A 13,459-nucleotide genomic window follows, 5' to 3' on the forward strand; every position below is an offset into this window, starting at 1 on the left:
CACCTTTAAAAGCCTTGCTTTAAATTCAAGAGTACTACTTTTTTTGTTGCTACCAGGCATGGGAAAACCCAGCACAACTTGAGCTGAGTCTAGAGTCACTGGCCTCCTGCAACTTGACTGAAAAACGAATAATAACAGGGACTTGCCAGGTTGCCCTTTCGCAACTCGAAAAGACTTATAGAACCTTATAGACTCGAACCTTATAGAATTCTTTGAAAAGGTCAACAGGCATGTGGATGCGGGAGAACCCGTGGACATTATATATCTGGACTTTCAGAAGGCGTTTGACACGGTCCCTCACCAAAGGCTACTGAAAAAACTCCACTGTCAGGGAATTAGAGGACAGGTCCTCTCATGGATTGAGAACTGGTTGGAGGCCAGGAAGCAGAGAGTGGGTGTCAATGGGCAATTTTCACAATGGAGAGAGGTGAAAAGTGGTGTGCCCCAAGGATCTGTCCTGGGACCGGTGCTTTTCAACCTCTTCATAAATGACCTGGAGACAGGGTTGAACATTGAAGTGGCTAAGTTTGCAGATGACACCAAACTTTTCCGAGTGGTAAAGACCAGAAGTGATTGTGAGGAGCTCCAGAAGGATCTCTCCAGACTGGCAAAATGGGCAGCAAAATGGCAGATGCGCTTTAATGTCAGTAAGTGTAAAGTCATGCACATTGGGGCAAAAAATCAAAACTTTAGATATAGGCTGATGGGTTCTGAGCTGTCTGTGACAGATCAGGAGAGAGATCTTGGGGTGGTGGTGGACAGGCCGATGAAAGTGTCGATCCAATGTGCGGCGGCAGTGAAGAAGGCCAATTCTATGCTTGGGATCTTTAGGAAGGGTATTGAGAACAAAACGGCTAGTATTATAATGCCGTTGTACAAATCTATGGTAAGGCCACACCTGGAGTATTGTGTCCAGTTCTGGTCGCCGCATCTCAAAAAAGACATAGTGGAAATGGAAAAGGTGCAAAAGAGAGCGACTAAGATGATTACGGGGCTGGGGCACCTTCCTTATGAGGAAAGGCTACGGCGTTTGGGCCTCTTCAGCCTAGAAAAGAGACGCTTGAGGGGGGACATGATTGAGACATACAAAATTATGCAGGGAATGGACAGAGTGGATAGGGAGATGCTCTTTATACTCTCACATAATACCAGAACCAGGGGACATCCACTAAAATAGAGTGTTGGGCGGGTTAGAACAGACAAAAGAAAATATTTCTTTACTCAGCGTGTGGTCGGTCTGTGGAACTCCTTGCCACAGGATGTGGTGCTGGCGTCTAGCCTAGACGCCTTTAAAAGGGGATTGGACAAGTTTCTGGAGGAAAAATCCATTATGGGGTACAAGCCATGATGTGTATGCGCAACCTCCTGATTTTAGAAATGGGTTATGTCAGAATGCCAGATGCAAGGGAGGGCACCAGGATGAGGTCTCTTGTTATCTGGTGTGCTCCCTGGGGCATTTGGTGGGCCGCTGTGAGATACAGGAAGCTGGACTAGATGGGCCTATGGCCTGATCCAGTGGGGCTGTTCTTATGTTCTTGTGTTCTTATGACTCAAGTCGAGTCCCCCCTTTTAAAAAGCCCACCATGGAAAAAAATGTGGCATGGGGAGTGTGTGTGTCAGAGTTCTCTTTGAACTCTCGGTTGATGTCCCCGTCCATCTATAAACAAGCGGGAGGGCGTGGGAGGAACTGTGTGAGAGCCATGACAGAAGTGGCAAGCGGGAGGAGAGTCATGCATAGCAGCTGCGAGTCTTACCAGGACAACCCAATCCTTGGCAGCTCTACTCAGAAGTAGTCCCACTGTAGTCAATCGTTCAATGAGACTTCTTCCACCCAAGTAACAACAGAGCCAAAGGGAGCCATGTGTTTGGAACGTATGATCGCTATGAACTGCCTCCCCCCCCCCCGCTTCCCTGTCTCCTCCCTCACCCTGGGCTTCTGCAGCCAATCACAAGGCAAGAACCCCCTTTGGCTCCTCCTTCTCAGCCAAAGAAAATATTAGAACACCCATCCTTTGTCCAATGATCATTGGTTCCTTCCTTTCTATCAGAGATGGGCAAAAGAGCTTTCTCCCGCACCCCCTCCTGCTCGGATATATTAACCCTTCCCTGTGTTGTGACTGGATCTTTCCTGCTGCTTGCCTGGTCTGAAAGATGGCCCCACAAGCTCTTTCACGCTGCAGAAACAATAAGCAAGCACACCCAGACGCAGACAGACTCAGGTCTGCATGCATCTGGATAATTCACAAGTCAGGGAGTCACTAACTCGAGTGTTTTCCAAGTCTTCCATGCACGCGACTCATGAGTCCATGAGTCAGTGAAAAACGCGTATTTTTGCAACTCAAATCCAAGACACCTGATTCAAGTTCCCATCCCTAGTTACTACATGCCTGGGAATCCAAGATAAAATGTTTGATTTTTATCCACTCTTATTTGAACTTTTCACCTTCAAGACTCACTAATTTTTAGGATATTTCTTTAATAGTCTCTTATAGCACAATCCTCTGCATGTGTACTCAGAAGTATGTCCCACTGTGTTCACTGGGGCTTACTCTCAGATAAGTGTGTATAGGATTGCAGCCCTAATATATTTCTGAGCATTAATTTCAAAAGAATTTTTAGACTTTTATTTTTGTAACTAAAATCCAAAGACCAAAATCTGTTTTAATTAGGTGAAAGTGTCTGCTTACAATAATCATCTTTAAAACTTTGCAAGATATATCATTTGCCCTAGATCAAGTATTTTGAAGTTAAAATGTTGCAATTCAGTAACCTGAGAAGTAACCTTGCTCTATAAGAGCAAGTTAGAGCTGAGGGCAGTTTCAAAACATATATAACATACTGCTTTTAATTTAGCAAAATCATGCACTGCAGACACCCGCCCATAAGTTGATCCCACAGATAAGTCGAGGGCAGGCTTTGAGCCAACAATCATGGAATTTTCTATGAACCTTGGATAAGTCGGGGGTTAAAATTAGGGGGGTGTCTGACTATAGTTTTGTCTGATTTTACCCCAGGCCAGATCCTGAAAAATAACCCACCACGAATTGTTACCTAAGAACTGTAGTCTCTAATTTATTAAAAACATAGTAAAAGATCATAAGATACATTTTTACTCTTTTTAAATTCTGATCTTCACCACCTTTTTGTAAACACTATCAGAGTAAATGCACTGTAAACAACCTGCCAGTAAAATAGTGGTTCCCAACCACTGCATTCATGTACTCCAGGGACACTCAATAGGACCTTTAGGGGTACTTGAAAAAGAATGGAATAATGGCAGAAAAAGGCAGGTCCTGCTCCAGAATGCCTTGCAAGGCAGGAAGGGAGGTAGCTGGTTGGCTGTGAAAGTCCCACCAATTGCTAGTTTTTGGTCATCAATTCATGTATGAACCAGTGATTGAAAACCATCACAGTAAAAAAGCTGAAACATAATATGGAAAGTGATCAATCACCCAGAATTTCTCAGCACACTTCTGGTGCAAAACCATGCAAAGGCAGAGTCTTCTGTTCCTCAAACAGATAAAAAGAGAAAACACTGTGATAAATACATGAAGTCTGGGCTTTCATATGGAGGAGATGAGGGCTTGTATTATTAATTACAAATATTTTGCTCATATGAAGGGTACAATTTATGGAAATGGGCTGCCAAGGGATATGCCAGTGAAAAAGGTTGGGAACCACTGCAGGAGAACCATGAATCAAATCCACCTTTAAGGTGTCTGTTGCGTTAAGCCAGAAGCTCTGTGTACAACATACAACCCATAACACATAACTGGGAGTGTGCAATTCAATTCACAGCAGAGAGATGCAGCTGCATATATTTGCAACCCTTTTTACTCAGCAGTAGACCCACTGCTTTCCATGGGTGTTATTCTTAAGTAAGGGTGCATTGAATTGTAGCCTGCTTCAGATGGAAAGGAGGATTCCCATCCTGGTGTTTCAAAAAACAGAACCAGGCTGCAGCAGAAGGAAGGAGAATAAAAGGTTAACAAATTGCTTCTAAGGAGCTGTGCCTGTCTGCTGCTTGAGAAACTTGGTGCCTGTCTGTTTGCTGCTTGAGAAACGAAACTGTTCAGAGTTGAAAGGCTTTGTCCTCTGATTGACCAAAAATTTCACGTACTATAGGCAAGTATCTACGGTAATTCTTTTTTCTGTAACAAGGATACAGTGGATAATTAATCCTATCAAATAACATTTTGAAAGTGAGCATAGATGGTGCTGCTAGGTTAGTAGCATTTGAATTTAAGGCACATCCTTGGAATGCCAGAATACTGTGTATTTAGAATATGTTTCAGAGACAATACTCCAGACATTGCTATGAAAGTTTGTGAAAACACTTTATTTTGTTTTTGGAATACCTCCACAGTTATGTTCAGCACAGAATGTACTGCTGGAAATGTATCATGACTGAAGCTTGTGCCAAATTTCTACAGTTTTTTCAAACACTTATCATTATTCTTAAAAAAATAAAAAAGGCACAAAACTTGTATGAATATGGTGGTAACATTTACCAAGATGCATCTGTGGCAAATTTTGAGATGTTCTTGGAAGTGTTCATAAAGGTTCCCAAGATCCCTGTTTACATGAGTTTGAAAATGTTCACTAAATTACTCACCATATTCACTTTGTCAGCTTTAAACACAGCAACTATGATCTGAAGGAATTGTTAACTTGCAGGCAAACAGGCTTCAAAAGCAGTGAGCAAAATGTTTCTTTCTGCAACTGAGTCATAGTTTCTCCCAGACATTTCAAACTTGGGAGTTGCTTTGGCAAAAACTGTGGAATGCTCCTAGTGCAGTGGTTCCCAAACTGTGGGTCAGGACCCACTGGTGGGTCCCCTGATTTTTGGTGGGTCCCCAAAGGGTGATGAAAAGATCAGATAACTAATTGCCTCAAACCGTGAGGCTGTTCAAAAATCAGATACTGTAGCTGCTAATTACTATGCAAAGAGCTCAGCTCCTGAAGTTTGCAAGCATGTGTAAATATAGAGACATAAATGTTTGAGGGTCTTTTTTCTATTTTATAGAAATAAAATTATTTCTTTCTATAGCACCTTTTTTTAGAAGTCTGGTAAACCTAGGTGGGTCCCAATAGTGCGTCATTTTAAAAAGTGGGTTCCGGTGCAAAAAAGTTTAGGAACCACTACTCTAGTGTGTATGCATGTGCTAATGGTCATTTCAAGATGTCCCAGACTCTCTGTAATAGTTAGGGCATCACAGAATGCTCATAAGCCTGATAGCTTAACCCAGCCATTTTCAATCACTGTGCCGTGGCACACTGGTGTGCCGTGAATGGTCTGCATGTGTGCCACGAGAGTTTGGGGTAGTGTCATTTGTTAATAGGGCCAATGGGGATGTGAGGTCCCCACCAACAGCACGGTGTACCTTGTCAATTGTCAAAAAATTGATTGTGTGCCTTGAAAATTTTAGTACCTTGTTGGTGTGCCATGAGACAAAAAAGGTTGAAAATCACTGGCTTAACAACCAGTTAAGGTTGTTAACGTGGAGGAGGTTGTTTAGTGGACAGGTGCTAGTTTTCAGCCTATAACATATTTGCATGCCTATGGGTGCAATACTAACCTGGTCTACTCAGAAGTAAGTCCTATTTTGTTCAATGGAGCTTACTCTCAGGAAAGTGTGGTTTGGATTGCAGCCTATGTGTATGTTTAAAAAACTATAGTAAAAGAATGTGCATCTCTGTAGCTGCATATTTTGTAAGGGAACTGAATTTTCTATTATAATTCATTTATAATTTTCTATTATAATTCATTAAACTTTTCTTTAAGAGGAGTTTTATTCCTGTTGTGGACCACTCACATGAATATAAAACGGTGCATAACTGTAATTAATGCTTATGCTAAAGTCAAATGCTTTTAATTTTTGTTCAGCATACTACTAGTATACTCCTGACCATTCCTAGTCTTTACTATGCCAAATCTAATTGACTTGACTAAAAATCCAATCCAATCTGCTGCATGTCTGTTCAGCGGTAAGTTGCATTATTGGCATACTCCCTGGTAAGCTTATATAATATTGCATTCAGCTGAAAGCCTATTCTTTGTTTTTCAAAGCAAAATATATATCACTTTTATAAGTTTCAAAAGAAAGGTTGGTGCAACATGAAAAGAGCATACTTTTGTCCAGATCATTTTGATGCAGAAATTGACCTAAAGGAGTTTTAGCCTAAGGCTTGTATTCAAATCAATGGAATAAAGATCAGACTTTACAGTTAAATGTTAACATTTTGTTTTGTTCTCCCCCCCCCCTTCCATCTCCCTTCTCTTCCTTTTAGGATATTAATGTATGTATTCTTGAGAACTACCCTGAATGTTCCAATCCCAGGTTATTTTACATTATTCCATATTTCTGTGGACAGCATCCAAGATGCAGGTACTATATGCCAACTTTTTCTTTCTGCTCTTGCCACTCCAAAAAAATTGCTTGCTTAGTTACCAGCAGTGCTTTTTTTGTAAAAAGAAAGGTGCAGGAACTCACGACTTGTTAATCTTTTATTTATTTATTTATTTTTAAATTTATTTAAAATAAAATATGTTATTTTATAAATTTTACTTTATAAAATTTTACTTTATAAAATATAAAGTAAAAGTTATATATATATATATATATATATATATATATATATATATATATATATATAACTAAATATTTTACTTATTTAAAATAAAATCTTTTATTTATTTATTTATTTCATTTATGTATTCATCTCATTTCTCTCTCTTTAAATCCCCATTCCCCAACTACTTAAGAACTACTTAAGAACTATTCCCCAACTACTTAAGAACTACTTAAGAACTATTCCCCAACTACTTAAGAACCACCTTGGGAGCGCACACCAAGGATTATATCAAGGCTTGTTGCATGTATTTGCAAATATGTAACAACCAAAAAATTTAATTAAAACTTTTAAAACATTTAATAAATATTGGTTAAAACAATTGATGAAGGCAAAATATAAAAAATGATTACATTACATCACTCTACAGATTTGTTTGAACCCAAATCAATTAGCACACAGGGGAAAGGGGGCACAAAAGATGGTTTAATTAATTGATTAATAAACAAGTTATGGATCAAAAATCATGTGGTCACACACCCTCTATTGGCTCAAGACATTGAAACATGATTGGTGCAAAGAAAAGAACATCCCCCTGCCCACTCTATCACCACATCCTGTGGCCAGGAGTTCCACAGGCATTCAGTGTGAGTGGACATCCCCTGGTTCTGGTGTTCTGTGAGGGGGAAAACAGCATCCCCCTATCCACTGTATTTATCACCATATCCTGAGGCAAGGAGTTCCACAGACACTCAGTGTTCCAACCCCTAAAATTCAGCCACTGAATTGAGGGCAACAGATTCAGAACAGTCCAAAGAAAGTTCTTCTACACACATGTATAGAATTTGCAGCCACAAGATGTGCTGATGACCAATCCTAGGCATGTCTACTCAGAAGTCAGTCCCATTAGAGTCAGTGGGGCTTACTCCCAGGAAAGTGTGGACAGGATTGGTCTGATGGGTGGCTGGATGGGTGTGGGAAAGTTGGTTAGGGTGGGGCTTGCCAGGCCAGCTCCTGCTGCAGAAACAGACTGGGATAAAGAAGACAAGCAGATCAGCCTGGATGCTGCAGAAGAAAAGTGCATGGAGGGGGAGAAGAACACTGGACAAATGCAGACCAAGAGCCCCAGCCTATGCATGTCTACTCAGGAGCAAGTCCCACTGTAGTCAATGGGGCTTACTCCCAGGAAAGTGAGGACAGGATTGCAGCCTGAGAGTCCGCTCCTATGCATGTCTACTCTGAAGTAAGTCCCATAAGAGTCAATGGGGCTTACTCCCAGGAAACTGTGGGTAGGATTGCAGTCTGTGAGCACAATCCTATGCATGTCTACTCTGAAGTAAGTCCCATAGTGATCAATGGAGCTTACTCTGTAGCCTGCCTGCAATAACCCCCCCCCCCAAAAGAATCAGTGAGATTTCCAGCCCTCCCCAGTGCCCAGTTTAAAGTTCTATTTCAGGCATATCAAGATAAAGACCCTCCTGGCTTTGTAAGTGCAAAATAGAAAACTTTCCTCTTACCAGTTGAAGACTCTTTTTTTTGTCCTTTTTAGTGGGGGGGGGGAGGAGAGGTTGCCTTCTGGAGTATCTCCAACTCTATGGGATCGGGATCATCCTGGTGTCCTCACATTCCCCTTTCCCTGGCCTGGCCAACAGTCAAGGCACGTCTGCCTATTCACGAGTAAACGCGACGTGAGGCTGCTTGCTTTCCATACGGCTCAATAGACTGCAGCTGGGAGGGAGGCAGGGACCTCTTTCTCCCTTTTGTGTTTTTGGGGGCTGCATTCATTGGATGTCCATTCTGATGTCCTTGGAGTCCTCTAAGCTGCCCTTTCCGACGGACTACTAGCGAGTAAACGCGGCCACGTGACTTCCTTTCTGGCTCAGGCTCGCAGCTGGGAGGGATGGGACATTCTCAGGTGTTTTTGGGAGGCTGCATTCATTGGATTGGGGCCATTCTGGTGTCGTTGGATTCCTCTCAGCCTGCCCTTTCCGATGGGCTATGGCAAGTACGCCTACTTGTGAGTAAACGCGCGCTACGGCTTACTTTCACTTTCCATAGGGCTCCATTCATTTTTTCCTGCGGGGGGGGGAGGGGGGCTGCATAAAAAAGGTGCAGGAACGCCGTTCTGATGCGTTCCATTAGAAAAAAAGCCCTGGTTACCAGTGAGAGTAGCTGGAGGGGATTTAAATGTGGAGTGTTCCTCAAAACAGCAGAAGAAATACAAGCAACACCCTAGTGGTGTAAACTTGAAAGACAAGGAATCAGGCAGAATACCAGTGGTTCACAATTAGCAAGCAGATAATGCCATGTGCTAAAAGAGTGGGCAAAGTAAATCCCAATGTCTTCAGTTTGTGCCCAGTTTGGCACATGAATAAATTATTTTGCCTCTCTGAAATTAGGATTAGTACTGCAAACCTGTACATACTTACCTGAAAGTAAGTTATGTTGAATGCAGTGGGGCTTGCTTCTGAGTAGACATGCATAGGATTGCGCTGTAGGTGACCACTCTTCTTGCCACCCCCCATGAATGCTTCACTTGCTGTTTATCCTGGCTTGTGCAGGGTTCCTGTACTACAAGAAACAAAATTTGGGGTGTGGTAATCCAGCAAGGGGGGGGGTATCTTTGTTCCTGACTTTTCCACACACTTTTGGTATCTCACAGGTATTAGTAGGCCTAAAAGGGGTTGTTGCTGCCATCAAGGTAGCAGAAAACCAAAATGAGATGCCCTTCCATACCCTAACAGCATGTGGGGTAGTCCTAGTTTCCAGGGTTCCCTCAGCCCAGAAACCTGTTGCTATGAGAATGATCAAGGAAGCTATCAAGCCTGGCCGACCTCAAGTCCTTAGCCACTGCCACATCCCCTCTGTAGTGAGGGGCAATAGATCTAGGCAGAAAAACACAGGCAGGTAACATGTACATAGAGGCAAGTGAAAATAATCCTAACATGACTGCCTAGATACAAGTCATACCTAGAGAGCACTTAATTAACTGCAGTTCACCACTGTGGGAGCCTCAGGTTCCGTTGGCCGTATACAAGCAGCATTGACCTCGGCTGGAACAGAAAATGCACTTGTTCAAACTAGTCAGCTCTGAATATGAGATTTTCCAAGACTGTGATTTTATGCTTCTGATGGGCTAATCCACGGGTGTCCAGACATTTTGGCAGGAGGGCCACATCATCTCTTTGACACTGTGTCGGAGCCAACACCAAGTTGGCTTATCCAAGCCAACACCATGTTACACACAGGTCTTGTCTGTTCATATGATGAAATTACATTCACCGCAGGGGAAGAAACACAGTTTTTATTGAACCCTCATCAGTTACTTCTGATGACCTAGATTAGATAGGTAATTCATTTCTTTACATTACTAACCTTAGTGCACTCCTATGCATTCTACTCAGAAGTAAGCCTCTGTTATTTATAAAGGACTTATTCTCAGGGAAGTATGTACAGGATTGCATCCTTAATAAGGTTACACTATATGGGTCAGACCCTATTGTATCAGCTTCTCTGTGTATTGATTGGCACACCCCACTGACTTGCCACTCCCTGCTCCCTCACCTGCTTGTCCCTTCTCTCCTTGACTCATCCCTCCCACCACTTGCTGAGCAAGCAGGCTTGATGGCAGGCAGTGGACAGTTATTCCCATTTCTATCCTTCCCACCCTGGCGTGCTCCTTGTAGTGGATGTTCTGCCATGGCTGAGGGCATCCTGGCTTTATTGGATTTGGGGAGAGGAGGAAGTAGTGTTCATCTGTACTCTTCCATCTTCATCCCTCCCTCAGAGGCCAAAGGAGATGCTGTCAGAGGCATCGAGGACTCCTGGGAAAATCCAAATGACTGCAGCCCCAAAGTTCACTTAGGAAAATCTAGAGTCACAGAGACTAGATTTTTCTCAACTCAGTGTGTAACTTAGGGCACAGTCCTAACCCCTTATGTCAGGTCTTTCCAGCAATGACTTAAGGGCAATGCAGCTCTGAGGTCAGGGAACAAATATTCCCTTACTTTGAGGAGGCCTCCATGAGTGCCAACCAACTGCAGGATGCAGCACACATCCCATTGGTGCCGGTATGCCAGTGCTGGAAAGTTGGGTTAGGATTGCACCCTTACAGAGTTAAGAACATCTAGAGTAATTGCACAATTTATTTAAATGAACTTTGAGGTTCCACAGCAGCCAATTTAAGGGATACAGGGACCTGGGACTGTTCAGGGGCTGTGGACTATGGTACGCCCACCCTCTGAAGCCAACCCCAGTCTGAACTCATTCAAAAAAATGAACCAGTAGGTTACAAGAAGATGATTATGATCTGAAATGTTTTGATTTTGTGACTATTTTAGTAGCTATTATTAAAAATGTTTGATACACTGCATTTGGTGGTGGGTTTTTCTAGCAGGCGTCGTCAGGCTGTAACAAAGCTAAACTCACTTTTATTAAACTGTTTCCAATTTTTGTGTGAAAAATTCTGTTGAAAGAAGATTTTCTTCTTATATTATTTTAGGGAGCCTGGTGAATGGGCCCTCGAAAGAGCAAAAGTGAATGTGAATGAAAATTTCCTTCTCGTGGGGATCCTGGAAGAATTGGAGGATGTGCTGCTTTTACTAGAAAGATTTTTACCTCATTATTTCAAGGATGTGCTCAGCATCTACAAAAACCCAGGTAGCTTTTTCCATAACAAGTCTGTTGTCTTCTGTTGTCAACGCTAACTGGCTTTCTAATCTGTTAGTGTGCCTTATTTCCATTGTAAGATCCACAGATGTCACTCTGATCACTGTGTACTAAATGTGCAATAAGCAATTTGTAAATATTCATATTTGTTAAAATTACTGCACATGTTAGATGAAATGTCAATAAATTATTGCATCCTTTGTGCATCTGTTAAGTTATTGAGGTACAGGCAGCTGCAGAGCTTAGTTGGTAGGTTGCTGTACATTGTGGGTCTGCTGTCAGGAGTTCTCTCCACAAACAGAAGGAGCATTCTGCTTACAGAAGGGATTCTTGCAAGAGTCAAATGGCGCTCATGTTCACAGGGGAAGCTTCCATTTGCAAAGCGAGTTTCTGAGAGCAGAAATGCTAGGTGGGACGCAACCCCTTGTTAATGGTGCAAGATACAATTTTTTTGTTATAAATGTTGACTTTAAAGGAGTCTGTTATCTGATTAATAATATTTTTAATAGAATCTATAGAATAACAGTCATAATATTTGTATGTTAGAACTGCAGTCTCCGAACTGGAGACCGCTGCATTCTGCAAAAGGCTTCCCCAGCGTGAAGAGAATGCTCCATTCCACCAGGGAGCCTCCTTTCCATGCCACTGATCTCCCCCAAACTACATGCAGGCCAACCATGTCTGCCTGGAAATCTGGACACAAAGCCTGCTGGGGCGACTGATCCCGGAAGTGGCTGGCCAACGCACAATTTGGGGAAGATCAGAGTGGTAGGCACACTCCCCAGTGGAACTGAGCATTCCGTTCACCCAGGGCGCAGATTCAGCCATGCGCCAGATCCGACCCGCAGGACACCATATGGACAGCCCTGTTTTAGAGTATGCTCCTGGTTTTTAGGTATACAACAGTGCAGAGAACATGAACTCCTAAATACGTCATGGAAATCTTTTTGAGACTGAATATTATTTGGACCAAATACCTATGCAGTTTCAAAGGAGAAACTAGTCAGTGCTGGTAATTTGCAACAAAGACCGTCTTGATGCAAATGTTGGAAGAAAGAGGGCAAAGACTTACAAGAATGAAAAGCAAAAAATGGGGAAAGTGTGTGGCTTTAAGACACGTTTAGAGATTAAAAGGTATTGTTACCAATCAAAGTTAATCCTTATTTAAATGTTAGTCATTCAGTGCAAATTTACTTTATAAATATTTCTAGGGATTAAAATACTTTGTCCATGAAGTAGCTCAGAGCATTGCACTTGTAATGAAAATAGCCCCCCTGATTTTCCTAATGTTCTGTACTTCTAAAATGTCTGGCGTTACAGACCTGAAACATGGAAAATGTTTTGGCATCAGTTCAGAATAATTTAGAATAAAGGTGGTGCCTCTGTATCCGCAAGGGATCTGTTCCCAAACCCCCGCCCAAAGATACAAAAAACTGTGGATAACAAAATTCTCTGTTTTCAAAGCCCACCTGAGCTCCAAATGCAACTGGAGCCTTGCTCTGGTCACATCCAGAGCTGCTTCTGAGCCTTGGAGAGGCCTCAGAGAGGTTTACCGGAAGTCATCAAAAAAAGTGCTCCGGGTGCTGTTCTGAGCCTCGGAGGGGCCATGAGCGGTGGCTGGTCATGTCTGGGAGGTCTGTAAGGGGGGGGGGCGATCTGGGGGTTTGGCATCTGCAGTGAGGCAAATCTGCATATGCCAAATCCATGGATAAAGAGGCCTCACCTGTATCCAGGAACCTGACAAAGCAAAGGGACTTGACTTGACAGCAAAGCAAAGGATCTGACTTGACAGTCAAATCAATCAATCATCACATTGTCATTGATAGAGGATTGCAATTGAAGTATTTTATTATTCATTACACTTTTTGCCTAGGTTAGTCTTTTCTTGCTTGTTGGAAGCAGACTTTCAGCAGGGCATCAGGTCTTTCACAGAGGGAATCTAGTGTAGAAAATCCAAGGTTTTTTCTGGTGTGCTACAGCATGATAGCTCAGCAAAGTCCACAAGCTATTATTTCTGAGTCTAGGGTCCTATAGACTGATTCTGTGTACTCCTGACTCAGTGTCTTAGCCCTCCCAGCAAGTCAGAAGCACGGCCTAGGAGAGGGGGGTAAAGGGGTTAATTTGGACCTGGGCCCAGGGTCAGAAAGGGGGCCTAGGAGCCAACAGAGGGGGCCCAGAAGTTTCCTGGGATCTTACATTTTCCAATCTAATCAGACTT

At 42.7% G+C, this 13,459-nt stretch overlaps 1 protein-coding gene across 3 annotated transcripts in view; it reads left to right on the top strand.

The window, feature by feature from the left end:
- Positions 1 to 13,459, top strand: part of UST (uronyl 2-sulfotransferase) — a 175,367-nt gene that overhangs the window by 123,182 nt on the left and 38,726 nt on the right. For all 3 annotated transcript variants that reach the window (XM_066615538.1, XM_066615556.1, XM_066615546.1), the window contains exons 6-7: positions 6,292 to 6,389; positions 11,075 to 11,232. In XM_066615538.1, the coding sequence (XP_066471635.1) occupies positions 6,292 to 6,389; positions 11,075 to 11,232 (256 nt within the window). The remainder of the gene's footprint in view (positions 1 to 6,291; positions 6,390 to 11,074; positions 11,233 to 13,459) is intronic.

Source organism: Tiliqua scincoides, chromosome 1 (genome assembly GCF_035046505.1).
Source record: "Tiliqua scincoides isolate rTilSci1 chromosome 1, rTilSci1.hap2, whole genome shotgun sequence".
NCBI classification, from domain to species: domain Eukaryota; kingdom Metazoa; phylum Chordata; class Lepidosauria; order Squamata; family Scincidae; genus Tiliqua; species Tiliqua scincoides.